The following is a 12,640-nucleotide window of genomic DNA, read 5'->3' on the forward strand; positions in this document are numbered from 1 at the left end:
AGTGCAAAGAAAAGTTGAACTTAGCTCCATCAGGACAGGAAGAAAACTAGAAGCATTCCCACCAAGGCGATGACACTTCAGCTGAGTCTTTGGAGATGGCTCAGCAGTTAGAGCACTGGCCTCTTCCAGGGGACCTAGGTTCGAGTTCCAACCCCCACATGGCGGCTCACAACAGTCAGTAAATCCAGTCCCAGGGAATCTGATACCTTCCTCTGGCCTCTGTAGTTGTACATACTTGGGACACATACATTTATGTAGGCAAAACACTCATACACATGGTAAATAGATGAGGGAAATGACTTAAATGCCCATTGACCCACCAGATTTAGCTGGCAGCTGCCTGAACTAGATATTTACTAGATGTTGTGCTCATCACACCTATAATTGCTTACAGGTCCCCCAGACACTGGGATGAAAGGTGTGGTTCACCAGCCTGGATTTAAGTTTGTATTTCCTCAGCCCAGAGAGTTGGAGTAGGTGTGTCACTGTGGGTGTGGGCTATAAGACTTCCACTAGCAGTCTTCAGATGAAGATGTAGAACTCTCAGCTTATGCACCATGCCTGCCTGGATGCTGCCCTGCTTCCAACTTGATGGACTGAACCTCTGAACCTGTAAACCAGCCCCAATGAAATGTGTCCTTTATTTATTTATTTATTTCATTTCAGAAGAGGCATTAGTTTATTTACATTTTTCTAGTATAAGAGTTCAAGAGTTTAATCCAATTTTCAGATCACATCTCTTAAACTTTCTTCATTCAATTACCTGTTAAAGGAATGAATATGCTTATTTTTTAAGTAGCTGGTGCCGCACTATAAAGAAAGGAGCAGCAAATCCAGATCCAAAGTACACGGTCATCATGGCCAGTAACCGCCACTTGTTTTCCACTGAAAATGGCAAATTCTTTCTCGGACCCTCCTCATAGTGGCTGCGACGGACCACGGAGGTGGTGAGCCTCCGGATACTCTGGCCCAACATGCCGGGGCTGGGAGTTCTGCGAGAGTCGCAGAGACGGAAGGCGGAAGAAATGGCCTCACTCTCCTTTCTTCACGACCTTGCAATACAGAAATGTGTCCTTTATAAGACCTGCCTTGGTCATGGTGTTTCTTTACAGCAGTAAAACCCTAAGACAGAAGTTGGTACTAGGGTCTGTGATAACCTGACCATACTTTTGTTTGGAGGAATGTGGATTTTGGGACTTTGGAAAATAGTGGAATGCTCTGAGTTGGGCTAAATGGGCTAACCTAGTAGGAATGTGGAAGATTTTGTGTAGACCTGGCCCAAGAGGTTTCAGTGGAGAAGAATTTCAGAATGTGGTATTTTGGTGAGCAATGTGGCTGCTTTTTGCCCTTGAGGAGTCTGCCTAAGGCTAAGGTTAAGAGATTTATATTAATCGCATCAACAAAGGGAGCCTCAAAAAAGCCCAAAGACTCTGTTCTCTGGTTAAGTTTGATGAAGAATGTTTTGAACAAATGTAGCACACTGATAAAGGAAAAGTGAAAAACATGTAGTATTAGAGAGACACCAGGAAGTAAAATGGAGTTGAATCCTGTGTCTAAGGATATTAAGTTGAATTAAGGGAGTAGTGACCTTGGAGCAAGATTCTACCCAGCTAAATTTAGGTCGAGGCCGGTGGTACAGTTCTTTAATCTCAGGAGGTAAAGACAAGCAGAGCTCTGAGTTCAAGGCCAGCCTAGAACAGAGCAAGTTCTAGGTGAAGAAAAATTTAAATCCAGGCTTGGTGGACCACACCTTTAACCCCAGTGCTTAGGAGACAGGCATGCAGATCTCTGAGTTCAATCTATTGGAGCAAGATCCCAGGACAGCCAAGCTTAGGAGTTGGAAAGAGGAAGCTAGTAATAGTGTAATAGAACAAGGAGACCAGGTTCCAGCTTCTGCAAGCAGCAGAACTCGGCAGCTTCAGCCACGTGTCTCTGACTTTTGAGTCAAGAGGAGACCACTGGGACAATTGATGCTGGTCAGCTGGAGCTAAGATTAGTGGTGATTAAGGAGAGACCAGCATCACTGAGGTGAAATCTTCTGGGAAGTATTTTCTAAGAGCACAAAGTAGCTGTGTTCCAGAGATAGCCAAGGTTGTATCTTGTGCTGCAGCTGTATTTGGTAATATGTCAGGCACCAGGTGGTACTGGTTTTGAAGGCATGAAGAGAAAAGAACAGCACTGTGAGAAGCCATGGAAGGCCATTGGTGAAGGTGCAGCCTCAGTTGCAGTTGATGGCCTAGGACTGAAGGGGTCATGCAAGAAAGTTGAATCTTGGCACCATGAAGGGAGCCTATGAGAGGGTATTGGTGAAGCCTAGTTGCAGCAGAAGACCCCAGGGTATTGGAGATGCCAGTACCATGGGATGATCACCAAGAACAGCAGTGGCAATGGAGAAATCAACCTGATCTTAAGAGTGCTACAGAGGTCAGAGCTGGAGAAGTGATGCCCTTTAGAGGCGCCCAGAAGATCATGTGTGGATCCCAGACATTGGAACAAGAAGCTGTGAAGTTGCTCAGGCTCCCTTGCTCTCCCTCCCCTATTCTTCCTCTTTCCCTTCCCTCCCCACCCTCTCTCCATATGCTCATGGCCGGCCTCTACTCCTCTATTCCTCTCTCTGTCTCTGCCTCTACTACCCTCTTAACTCTCCCATGACTTGAATAAAATCTATTTTGTACTAAAAAAAAAAAAAAAAAAAAAACTGTGAAGTTGAAGTTTACTTGGAGACCCCAAGATGTTGAAGATGTACCTTGGGATACCTGCTGAGGAAAGCTGCTAACAGGGAGTGGAACCAGCCTGGGAGAAAGAAGTTCGTTGCAGTCAACACAAATAAAAAAGGAGTTGGAGATCTATAGATGGATTTGACATCAGACATGGAGATGTTTGGAGTTTGCCCAGCTGGCTTCCTTTCTTGTCTTGGGGGATTAGTTAAGTGATTGGATGAATCTCAAAAGAGACTTTGGACTTTTAACATTGTTTTTGTTAAAAGATTTATTTATTTTATTTAAATGAACACTGTAGCTATCTTCAAGAAGGCATTGAGTTACAGATGGTAGTGAGCCACCCTGTGGTTACCTCTGGAAGTCAGTACTCTTAACCACTGAGCCATCTCTCCAGCCCAGACCCTAACCTTGGGCTTATAAAGCCAATCCTGTGTAGCTGTGAGGGATCTTTGGTAGTGTAATTCCTGCTCCCTCCCTCACACTCGCCTGCACTGTCCCCACATTACTAAAAAGAAAAACTTTGAGAAGTATTGCCATTAAATTCCATATAAAGCTGCTGATAAAAGATACTCACTTCCACTCTGATTTCTATGGCCACTGATAAACATAGAACCTGGAGAGAATCTGTTCAGTTACACGTGGTACCATATATTAATCCTTTAAGTCCTCTGATCCAGGCAGCGCAGCCTGAGTGGTTCCTAAGACATGCTACATACCCATTCTTCAATTAGGTCATGTGAACTCCAAATGTCTTTTCAGATGTTTGGGTTCGGTCTGCTTTGATGAGCATGTATATCATGGTTCTTTCCTTGCCTGGCATGTGCCAGGAGCTGGGCTAGAGACAAACCACCACCAGCATTTCTCATCAGTGAAAAAATGTGGAGCCATATGTAGAAGAATAAAAACTCTCGTATTTTATAAAGCAGACATTTCTGAGCACAAGGAATTTCATTTTGAGCCTACCTCCTCAAATGATCAAATTCCTCAGTAACAGGCCTGTCAGGATTTGTCCAGGCTTTGTCCAAACTCCACTCCACCAGCACGGCACATTCCACATCTCCCAGCCTGTCCAGTTCTCACAGAGCTTAGAAAAAGGTATCCTGCTGCCTACGTCAAAATCTGCCCCATAGTGTACATCCGCCCTGTCCAGAAAAAGCACATCAGGATGCAAGCCTGTGCTCTGAGGAAGCATCCCCTTCCTGGAAGCCTGTTTCCCACCTCTAGTGGAGAGAGGCTCAAAGGACATTTAAAATGTTTTTAATCTTATGTGTGTGCACCTGCCATTGCAAGTATCTGTCCATCTGTCCATGCCGGTGGAGGACGGAAGAGGCTTGAGTCCTCAGAGCTGAAACTGCTGGTGACATGCTGGACTTGGAGCTCCTGTGCTCATGACCGAACAGTGAGTTCACTTCACCACTGAGCCCCCAGGCCTGGTAGGGATTTTTAAAGAGGGGTTTCCTGATGAGTATCCAGCATATTCTTTCATCAGATCTTCAAGCTACACATTATGTAACTTTAGCTCGGGTATTACCCATGGGTCTTAATGTTTTTGTTTTTATCAGAGTCTAGCAACTCAGGGCCAGGTGTCGTTAATCTTCATTTTCTTTGGAAGGCACCTTTTGATGTGAACAGAAAAACACTTGAAAATCTACTGCTGCCGTCTCTACAGCCTGTTGAAGCTAGAATTCCAGGAAGGCTTTATGTCCTAGGCACTCCAGTTGCTAGTGTACATAAGGGCAAATTACGTAAGTTCTCTTCATTTTTAGTGGGTTTTAAATTTCCTGATCACATCTACTTAAGTGGGCGGGGGAGCAGGAACACACATGACATGGAACATGGAGGTCAGAACAGAACTTACAGGAGCTGGTCCTCCTTGCCATTTGGGTCTCCAATGTGGAACTCAAGATTAGACTTGGGAGAAAGTGCTTAAATTTTAATTGTTTTGTTTATCAAATGAAGACAGAAGTACAAACTTTGTTTTGCTTTTTGAGACAGGGTTTATCTGTGTGTAGTCCTGGCTACATGGAACTAGCACTGTTGACCAGGCTGGATCTGCCTCTGCTTCCCTGGTGCTGGGACTGAAAGCATGCGCCATTGCAGCCAGGCTCCAACGTATGATCAAGATTGACTGTAGATGCAGATACTAACAAATACCACCTGATTCATCTCATCAGTAATCCTTGACATGTCTTTGTTTGAGTTACTACTGCTGTGATGTGGTTGTAATTATTAAAAGGATAGCTTAACGTTTTATCAGCCCCCACGGTCTCACTCCATGGACGCCACTCTGTCACAAGGTCCGCACGCTGGTCTCTCAACTTGGTTCCTTCCCAGGCAGTTCACTCCGCCCTCCCTGTTGCTTCTGCCCCGGTGTAGTCCTTTACTCCACCACCTGACACAAAGCCCTGTAGGTCTATGTATTAAATTCTCAATCCCAAAACCCTCTACACATCTACATCTTACATCTAATGGACAAATATACAAATATGAGAAGAAATGATCTACAGAAATGATTACAGAAACCCTTAAAATATTCATATCTACCTATCGCCAATTAAGACCACCATCTCCAGCTCCATCTTGATTCCTCCCGGAAACTCCTTTTCTCTCCTCCTCTTCCGTTTTCCTAGCCTTTCTCCCACCTGCCTTTCCACTGTCCAATCACATATCACCCACACTGTGATGAAACACAGTAACTAAAGCAACTGGGGGGAGGAGATTTTTTGGCTCATATATTCCAAGTAACAGTCCATTGAGAGAAGTCAGGACAGGAACTCAAACAGCGCAGGAACCTGAAAGCAGGAGCTGATGCAGAGGCCATAGAAGAGTGCTCCTCATGGCTTGCTTAGCCTGTTCTCTTATAGATCCCAGGAACATCAACCCAGGGATGTCTGGCCCCTCCCTCATAATCATCAATTTTATTTCAAGAAACAAGACTATGGCTTGAATAACTAGGACTTTGGAAATGCCTGGAAAATCAAGTCATATGTTTTACATCTTAGAATTAAGCATATGTTATTACTGCTATGGGTTATTTTTACCCACAAACTAAAACAGCTAGGTGTTTTCTCAACTTTATTATGGGAATGGAGGGAATAAACTAGAATATTTCTGGGCTTAATGTAGAAATGATCGATCCCGTGTATGGCATGAAATGAGACTGTAAACTTTACATGTTCTTCAAGCCTATACATACACACTGCTTCCAGGTGAAGCTCCAAGCTTCTGCTCACTAGTGCCTAAAAAGGGTTTCTAGTCCATGGCTGTAAAGACTGTGGTGGGTCAGCGTCTTGCAGGCTTGGGCATTATGTAGACTTTCACAGGCTTACTGAAGGGGATGGTGCCCTCGATGCTGGTTTCCACCTGTGGTGACATCTCACTGCCCTCAAGCCATGGAGATTTTGGAATTCGTGCACCGGAGTTGTAGGCCAGCAACAGCCTCACTTCCACCTGACACGGCTCTGGAGAAACAGAAACAAAAACCAAGACATACTCCATCACTGGGTAGCTTTTAGGGATTCCAATTAACCTGCAAATAAAGTACCATCTGGGCTACACAGCCAGATAATGATACACACAGCTTTAATCCAAGCACTAAGGAGGCACAGGCAGGCAATCTCTGTAAGTTTGAGGCCAGCCTGGTCTACAGTGAGCTCTAGGACAGCCAGAGCTGCATAGTGAGACTCTGTCTCAAAATACAAAAGACAGACTTTTCCTATGTCTGCATCTTTCCCTTCACACTCAAACACAAAACACTTTTATAGCCTGAACCCTTAGTCTGCAGACACAATGCTTCTCTGCCATTGCCTGCTGGCTATGTGTGTTTTCTGTAGCTCAGAGCTGCAGCTGGTGAGACCACCTGAGAGGAACTCGAGAGGCCGGCCTGTCTCAATAAGGTAGGTTGTTCAATGTTAAGACTCTAGGCTGTGTGCATCTTGGAACTGACTTTTTTAGTGGAAAGAAAGCTTTAAGTTAGAAAGCAATTCTGGCAAAATTCTGTCACAATGGAAATGAGTATGTTTCATGGACCTAAAGTATCAGAATCTTTTTCGCTTCTTTCATTGCGTTACGCTGCAGATTTTGTGTTTGTCTGTGGCTGGCCTAATGAGCGTAAACAAACTCCCTTATGTGATCTTGGATGTTGCAGTTGAGTTGCAGCGGACATGCTCCAATGAAGTCTAAAGGTACTGAGGAGAGAGTGCAGGAAGGCTCTGGGATACAATACCCACTCTGTGCCAAGCACAAAACCCTAGGAATCTTTTTCCTGCCACACCATGAAAATAGAGTGTCACAATCTTGACAAAACTCCAGGAGCTCAGATAGTTCTAAGTGTCTGCCCAAATCAACCCCGTAAGAAACTGAGTTCTGCTCACAATCTTTTCTGGTAAGGACCAGCAGCAAATCAAGGCAGAGAACAAGACAAGCTTGGGTATGCTCCCTACTTTGGTGTAAGAGTTAAAAAGAAAAGCATCTGGCTAAAAAGTCCACAGGACAAGAATGAGCTGGATGGTTCAAAATTAAACAGGACAAAGGCTCTAGGACTCCTAGTGGTTCTCCAACTCTACTTCTGGTCTCTCGGGGTCAGAGCAAAGACTAGACTGCTATCCTCCAAGCAGCTAAGACCAGAGTGCCTGGGCCAACTGAGTCCAGCATGAGTGCCAAGTGGGCCTCATGTCATTAACCATGCAGCACACATGCCCACAACCCTGCCTGACACAGCCATGCATGTAGTAATGACACAGCACTGCTCTAACACCAGGACAGTCTCCCACTCAGGGTGGACCCAGGATAAGACCAGTACCAGCTTTTTCCTCAAACTCCTAGTCCACCCCAGACAGCAGATCAGTGCCTGGAGCAGTCAGGGTACTTTGAAGAAGCCAAACCCTGGGCAAGTCAGAGGAGGTCACACAGTGCTGACCCAGAGTCCTCTGCCTTCCCTTCCCATCTGATAACAATGGCCATGCAAGCCAATGCCACAGGACGAAGGGAAAGGAGAGAAAGCAAAAGTCAGACACACAAAGGCCACTCAGGGAAGCAGGTCCTGTGTACCCTGAAATACCAGGTCCTCGACCACAAAAATATGAAAGGGGTCACCCTAACTGCCTCTCGATAAAAACGTCATCATTACATATGTAGAATGTCTGATAGAAGGAGACCTTTGACAGCACTGAACAGTTTGGAATGTATGTGTGTACTGTGTGTACTGGGGCATGTCCACAAGTGGGAGTCGGAGGCCAGAGCTTAATAGAGGCATCTTCTTAAATCATTTTTACCCATAATTAAAATAAACGAAACACCCTGGATATAGTGGCCACACCTTAAATCCCACCACTTGGGAGGCAGAGGCAGGTGGATCTCTATGATTTCAAGGCCAACATGATCTGCAAAGTGAGCTCTAGAACAGCCAGAGAAACCTTGCTTTAAAGAAAAAAAAAAGATTAAAACACAAAATAAAAGAAAATATAAAATTCTAGAAGGTATTCCCCTACTTATTAAACCAAATTGGTCAGTATTATTTTCTTTCCTAGTAAAAGTCATATTCCTAATTATCCTGGTGACTTAGGAAACACCACTGTAGCCAGCTGAGGTCCATATCTCAGGATCAGCAAACTCAAGTTTTCCAAGCAGGCTTGTGTGTGTGTGTGTGTGTGTGTGTGTGTGTGTGTGCGCGCGCGCACGCATGTCTGTCTGTGGGTACGCAGACACTAGCTCTCCCGGTTCAGTTCTAAGTCTGTATAAACAAACATCTGCATTAGCCCAAAGCGGTCCATAGATGAGGACAGTGGCTTCTTACTTCATTTGTTTTAGGAAATAAGATGGACTGTCACAAACAAAGAGATAATGACATATAGTGTTTGTTAAGAAACATGAAACTTTAATTTCCAGAATAACCATCAGTAATTTATGTATTGAGAATGATTATCTTCATTTTGGAAGTGAAGAGGAAGGCTCAAGAGAGACTTCCCCAAGAACAATGGTGTATCATGGACGCAGTTAGAACAAGAAAGTAAGTCTCCTGGTGTGCAGTAAATCTTTTTCCGAGTCTCCACACTATCACAGTCTGCCGAGTGTCTTCTAAAGAAATCTTATTCCTTCCTTGTGCAAACAGCAAATTAGTCAGTCCAAATATACTAATGTTTGAGCGCATGAATCCCTTACTTACAAGATCAAGTTCAATCAGGGTATGGTGGCACAGGCTTTTAATCTCAGCACTGGCCAGGCAGAGGCAGGAGTTAGAGGCTAGCCTGATCTACATAGAGTTCTGGGCCAGCTAAGGCTGCATAGTGACACCTTATCTCAAACAAGCAAACCGGGTGCAAATCACGGTGGGGAGTACTGAGTCAGTGGAACATATTTCCTGCCTCCCCAGCCCACACACTCTTACCTGTCCAGGCCGTGTGGGAGAGGTACACCTGAGTGAGGAGACGGTGTCGCCCTGGGCCAGGATTCCGGAAGTCTGCTGGTTTGGGGTGGATTATCTGAGCCTGGCCATCTGGATACAAGACCTACAGCAAGACAGAAATGGGGTAACAGAAGATAGATAGGCTAAGAAAACTGGTAACGTCTACTGTGACCCAGAACTCAGTAGCAGGAAGATGACCATCACCATTATATAAAACCTGCTTCTTAAAGGGAAAACACCTCCCAGCATTTTGAGGTGAGGTGATCTCTGAGTTCCAGGCTAGCCTGGCTTACAGTGAGAGTTCCAGGACAGCCAGGGCTACACAGAAAAACACTGTCTCAAAAATCTGAAAATAGGGCTGGACAGATGGCTCAGTGGTTAGGAACACTGACTGCTCTTCCAGCTAGGCTGGTGGGATGCTTGCCTCGCCTATGTGAAACGCAGGTTCTAGAACCACCAAACCGCCCATGCTTGGGAGTGGAGGTGGGAAGGAAGATCAGAAGTTCAAACAGAAAGGTGGAGGGCAGGCTGGTCTATGAGACCCTGTCCCGCCAGTGCCCACACTCGTTTCTCATCCCTGCCTCTCAGTGCCTCCTCCCACTCCTCTGTGCTCTTAGCCATTCAGGGTACCACATGCCGGCACCTCTGCAGAACCTTCCAGTGTGCAGAACTGTGCTGAAGCAATGACCTACCCACAGCCCCGGCACTTAGCATGTACACTAAAGAAAGCACACAATGCATGAATGGATGGAAGGAAAGATAGAGGGGTGGCTGCAATTACAGGGCTCACCGCATCTGTCATGAGATTGTAGCTTATCTATCTAACTTTGGAAAAAATGCATTCTAATAATTATTTCTCTCCATCTTGAAATTTTGTTTCTGAATAACCAATAGAACTTTTTTATTACATTGTGATGAATTCAATTTGTGTGTTTGTAGAAAGGATTAGATCTAAAGTCTACATCATACAGAGAGGGACCTGTCACTTAGTAAAGACTTACTGGATACTTAGGTAATTATACACAATATCAGTTATAAACCTCACAGGAGCCCAAACCTCACACACCTGGACCTTGACACTGTTCTGGGGGTCTTGTACATGTTCCAGGGTTGCATCCACATCCAAGGCTACCACCAACCCAGATGTAAACCGCAAAGGGTTGTCTGACTCTCCGGCCGGCTCGATAATGGTGGCTGACGCTTTGTGGATCTGTAAACAAGAAAATATGCTGATTCTTAGGCCAGTGAGAGAGCTCAGTGGGAAAGGCCCCTTGCTACCAAGGCTGATAACCAGAGTCCGATTCATGGGGACCAGAATGTGCTGTGACCCTCCCCCCTAAGTAATACATGTAATTAAAAACAATCAGAGGAAGACCCTAGCTCATTTGCATCCCTGATCAAAGATGCTCACTAAAGTAAATGTTTTTAGGAGTCTGGACAACTTTTGCAGAGGGGCAGCACTCTGACCTGCTCTGGAAGCGGAAGATGTAGGAAGGTACTCTGCCGCAGCATTGTCTGCAGAATTTTGATGACTTCTACAGGCTTAGATGCCATGAGACGGGGCATAAGATCAAGGAGTTTGTCCACAAAGCTATCTTGAAGGTGGGGTAAGTCCGCAATGAAACACCTGCATGAACACAAAGCAACTGACCGTCCACTCTGCACAGCCCACACTGCCAAGCCCTGAAGCAGGGAGACTACTGACATAGGAGACTTGGAGAGTCATGCCTGCAATCAACAGGGACACGTCATCAACAGAAGAGTCACACTGCTGGGCTAGACAGCTTCATCAATTAATCCCATGCCTGGCAGGCATGGAGACCTGAATCCAGTCCCCAGGCTCTATGAAGAGAGCCGGGAGCAGCAGCGTCCCAGCACTGGAGGTAGAGGTAAGAGGATCACTGAGGCTCACTAGGTAGCCAATCAGCTCACGGGCAAACTCCAGGTTTAGTGAGCACCTGCTTCAGTAGTAAGGTGGAAGGATGAACACTACTACATCAACATCTGGCACACAGGCTGGAGAGATGGCTCAGTGGTTAGGAGCACTGACTGCTCTTCCAGAGGTCCTGAGTTCAATTCCCAGTAACCATATGGTGGCTCCCAACCATCTGTAATGGGACCTGATGCCCTCTTCTGGTGTGTCTGAAGACAGCTACAGTGTACTTATATATAATAAATAAATCTTAAAAAAAAAATCTGGCACACACAAACATGTGCATGCATGCTTGTTACTTGTACGCATACATGAAACTTTTTTTGTTTCACTGGGTATAATGCTTTGTGCCTATAATCTCAGAATTAGAAGGTTCTCAGGAATAAGAGGCTAAAGCAGAATTATTGTAAGTTCTAGGCCAGCCTATAACAAACAGAAGAGACTCTTTAATGAGTAACATGATTGTCAGGCACATGCCCAAGTGTTTCACATGTGGTGGGGGCCAAAGGAGGGCATCAAATTCTCTGCAGCTAGTTAAAGGCAGTTGTGATGTGGGTGCTGGTAACCAAATCCAGGCCCTCTGCAAGAGCAGTAAGTGCTCTTAACTGCTGAGCCATCCCTCTATCCCTATCTGTCTCTGAGGTGAAAAGAGATCACCTAGGGGTGAAGGCTCAAAATATAATCAACCCTAGAGACATGAAAGAATGAGAAGCCATGAAAACCTCAGCTCTGGGGGTAGAAGAGACGGCTGTGGTGGCTTGAATAGGAACAGCCCTTGGAGACTCATGTGTTTGAAAGTCTGGCACATAGGGAGTGTCACTATTGGAGGAAGTGCCACTGAGGAGGGGGCTTCAAGGTCTCTTGTGCTCAAGCTATGTCCAGGGTGGCACACAGTCTCCTGCTGTAGGACTCTCAGCTTCTTCCCCAGCTCCATGTCTACCTGCATGCTGTCATGCTTCCTTTCATGACAATAATGGAGTAAACCTCTGACATGTAAGCCACCCCTGATTAAATATTTTCTTTACAAGAGCTGCCATACATAAAACAGTTGGGAGCAGCAGCTTCCACCTATGTGCTGGGTAAGTTAAAACAGGAGGATCCCTGGAGCTTACTGGCAAGCTGGCCAGCCAAGTCAATGGCTTCCAGGTTTCATGTGATACTGTCTCTGGAAAAAGGTGGACAGTGACTGAGAAGTCTTCTGGCATCAATCTCTGACTTCTGTACACACACACACACACACACACACACACACACACACAAACACTTTCACTACTTTGCCCAAGCTGGTCTTAAAGTAATAATAGGCTCAAGTGAACCTTCTCCCTCAGCATCCAGATTTAGCTGGGATTACAGGCATGCTCTTTGGTGTCTGGCTTGAGACACATTTATTCTGTGTATTTCCTGTTACTTAAAATGATTTATGAATATTTTGGTTATGGGTGCACGTTTCTGTGTGTGGGTATGAGCACATTAGTGCAAGTGCTGGCAGCACCCTGAAGAGGGCATCAAATCCCGGTGGAGCTACAGGTGACCATGAAACACCTAATGTGCGCACTGAACCACGCAGTTTCACTAACAGAACAG

The 12,640-nt window shown here is 45.4% G+C and overlaps 2 protein-coding genes across 3 annotated transcripts in view; both read right to left on the bottom strand.

Annotated features, from left to right (window-relative positions):
- Positions 1-663: 663 nt before the first annotated feature.
- LOC308417887 (cytochrome c oxidase subunit 7C, mitochondrial-like) lies at positions 664-1,025 on the bottom strand. Its single transcript, XM_080913194.1, has one exon. It carries the CDS (start codon positions 974-976, stop codon positions 785-787), a length of 192 nt encoding a protein of 63 aa, XP_080769320.1. The 5' UTR covers positions 977-1,025; the 3' UTR covers positions 664-784.
- A 1,954-nt stretch (positions 1,026-2,979) lies between these two features.
- The window catches only part of INTS4 (integrator complex subunit 4), a gene marked incomplete at its 5' end in the record, with an annotated part of 58,594 nt that continues 48,933 nt past the window's right edge, over positions 2,980-12,640 (bottom strand). For both annotated transcript variants that reach the window (XM_080913136.1, XM_080913137.1), the window contains 4 exons: positions 2,980-6,181; positions 9,106-9,226; positions 10,190-10,333; positions 10,591-10,750. In XM_080913136.1, the coding sequence (XP_080769262.1) occupies positions 6,003-6,181; positions 9,106-9,226; positions 10,190-10,333; positions 10,591-10,750 (604 nt within the window). In that variant the 3' untranslated portion in view covers positions 2,980-6,002. The remainder of the gene's footprint in view (positions 6,182-9,105; positions 9,227-10,189; positions 10,334-10,590; positions 10,751-12,640) is intronic.

Source organism: Micromys minutus (genome assembly GCF_963924665.1).
Source record: "Micromys minutus genome assembly, chromosome: 2".
In the NCBI taxonomy this organism is placed as follows: Eukaryota; Metazoa; Chordata; class Mammalia; order Rodentia; family Muridae; genus Micromys; species Micromys minutus.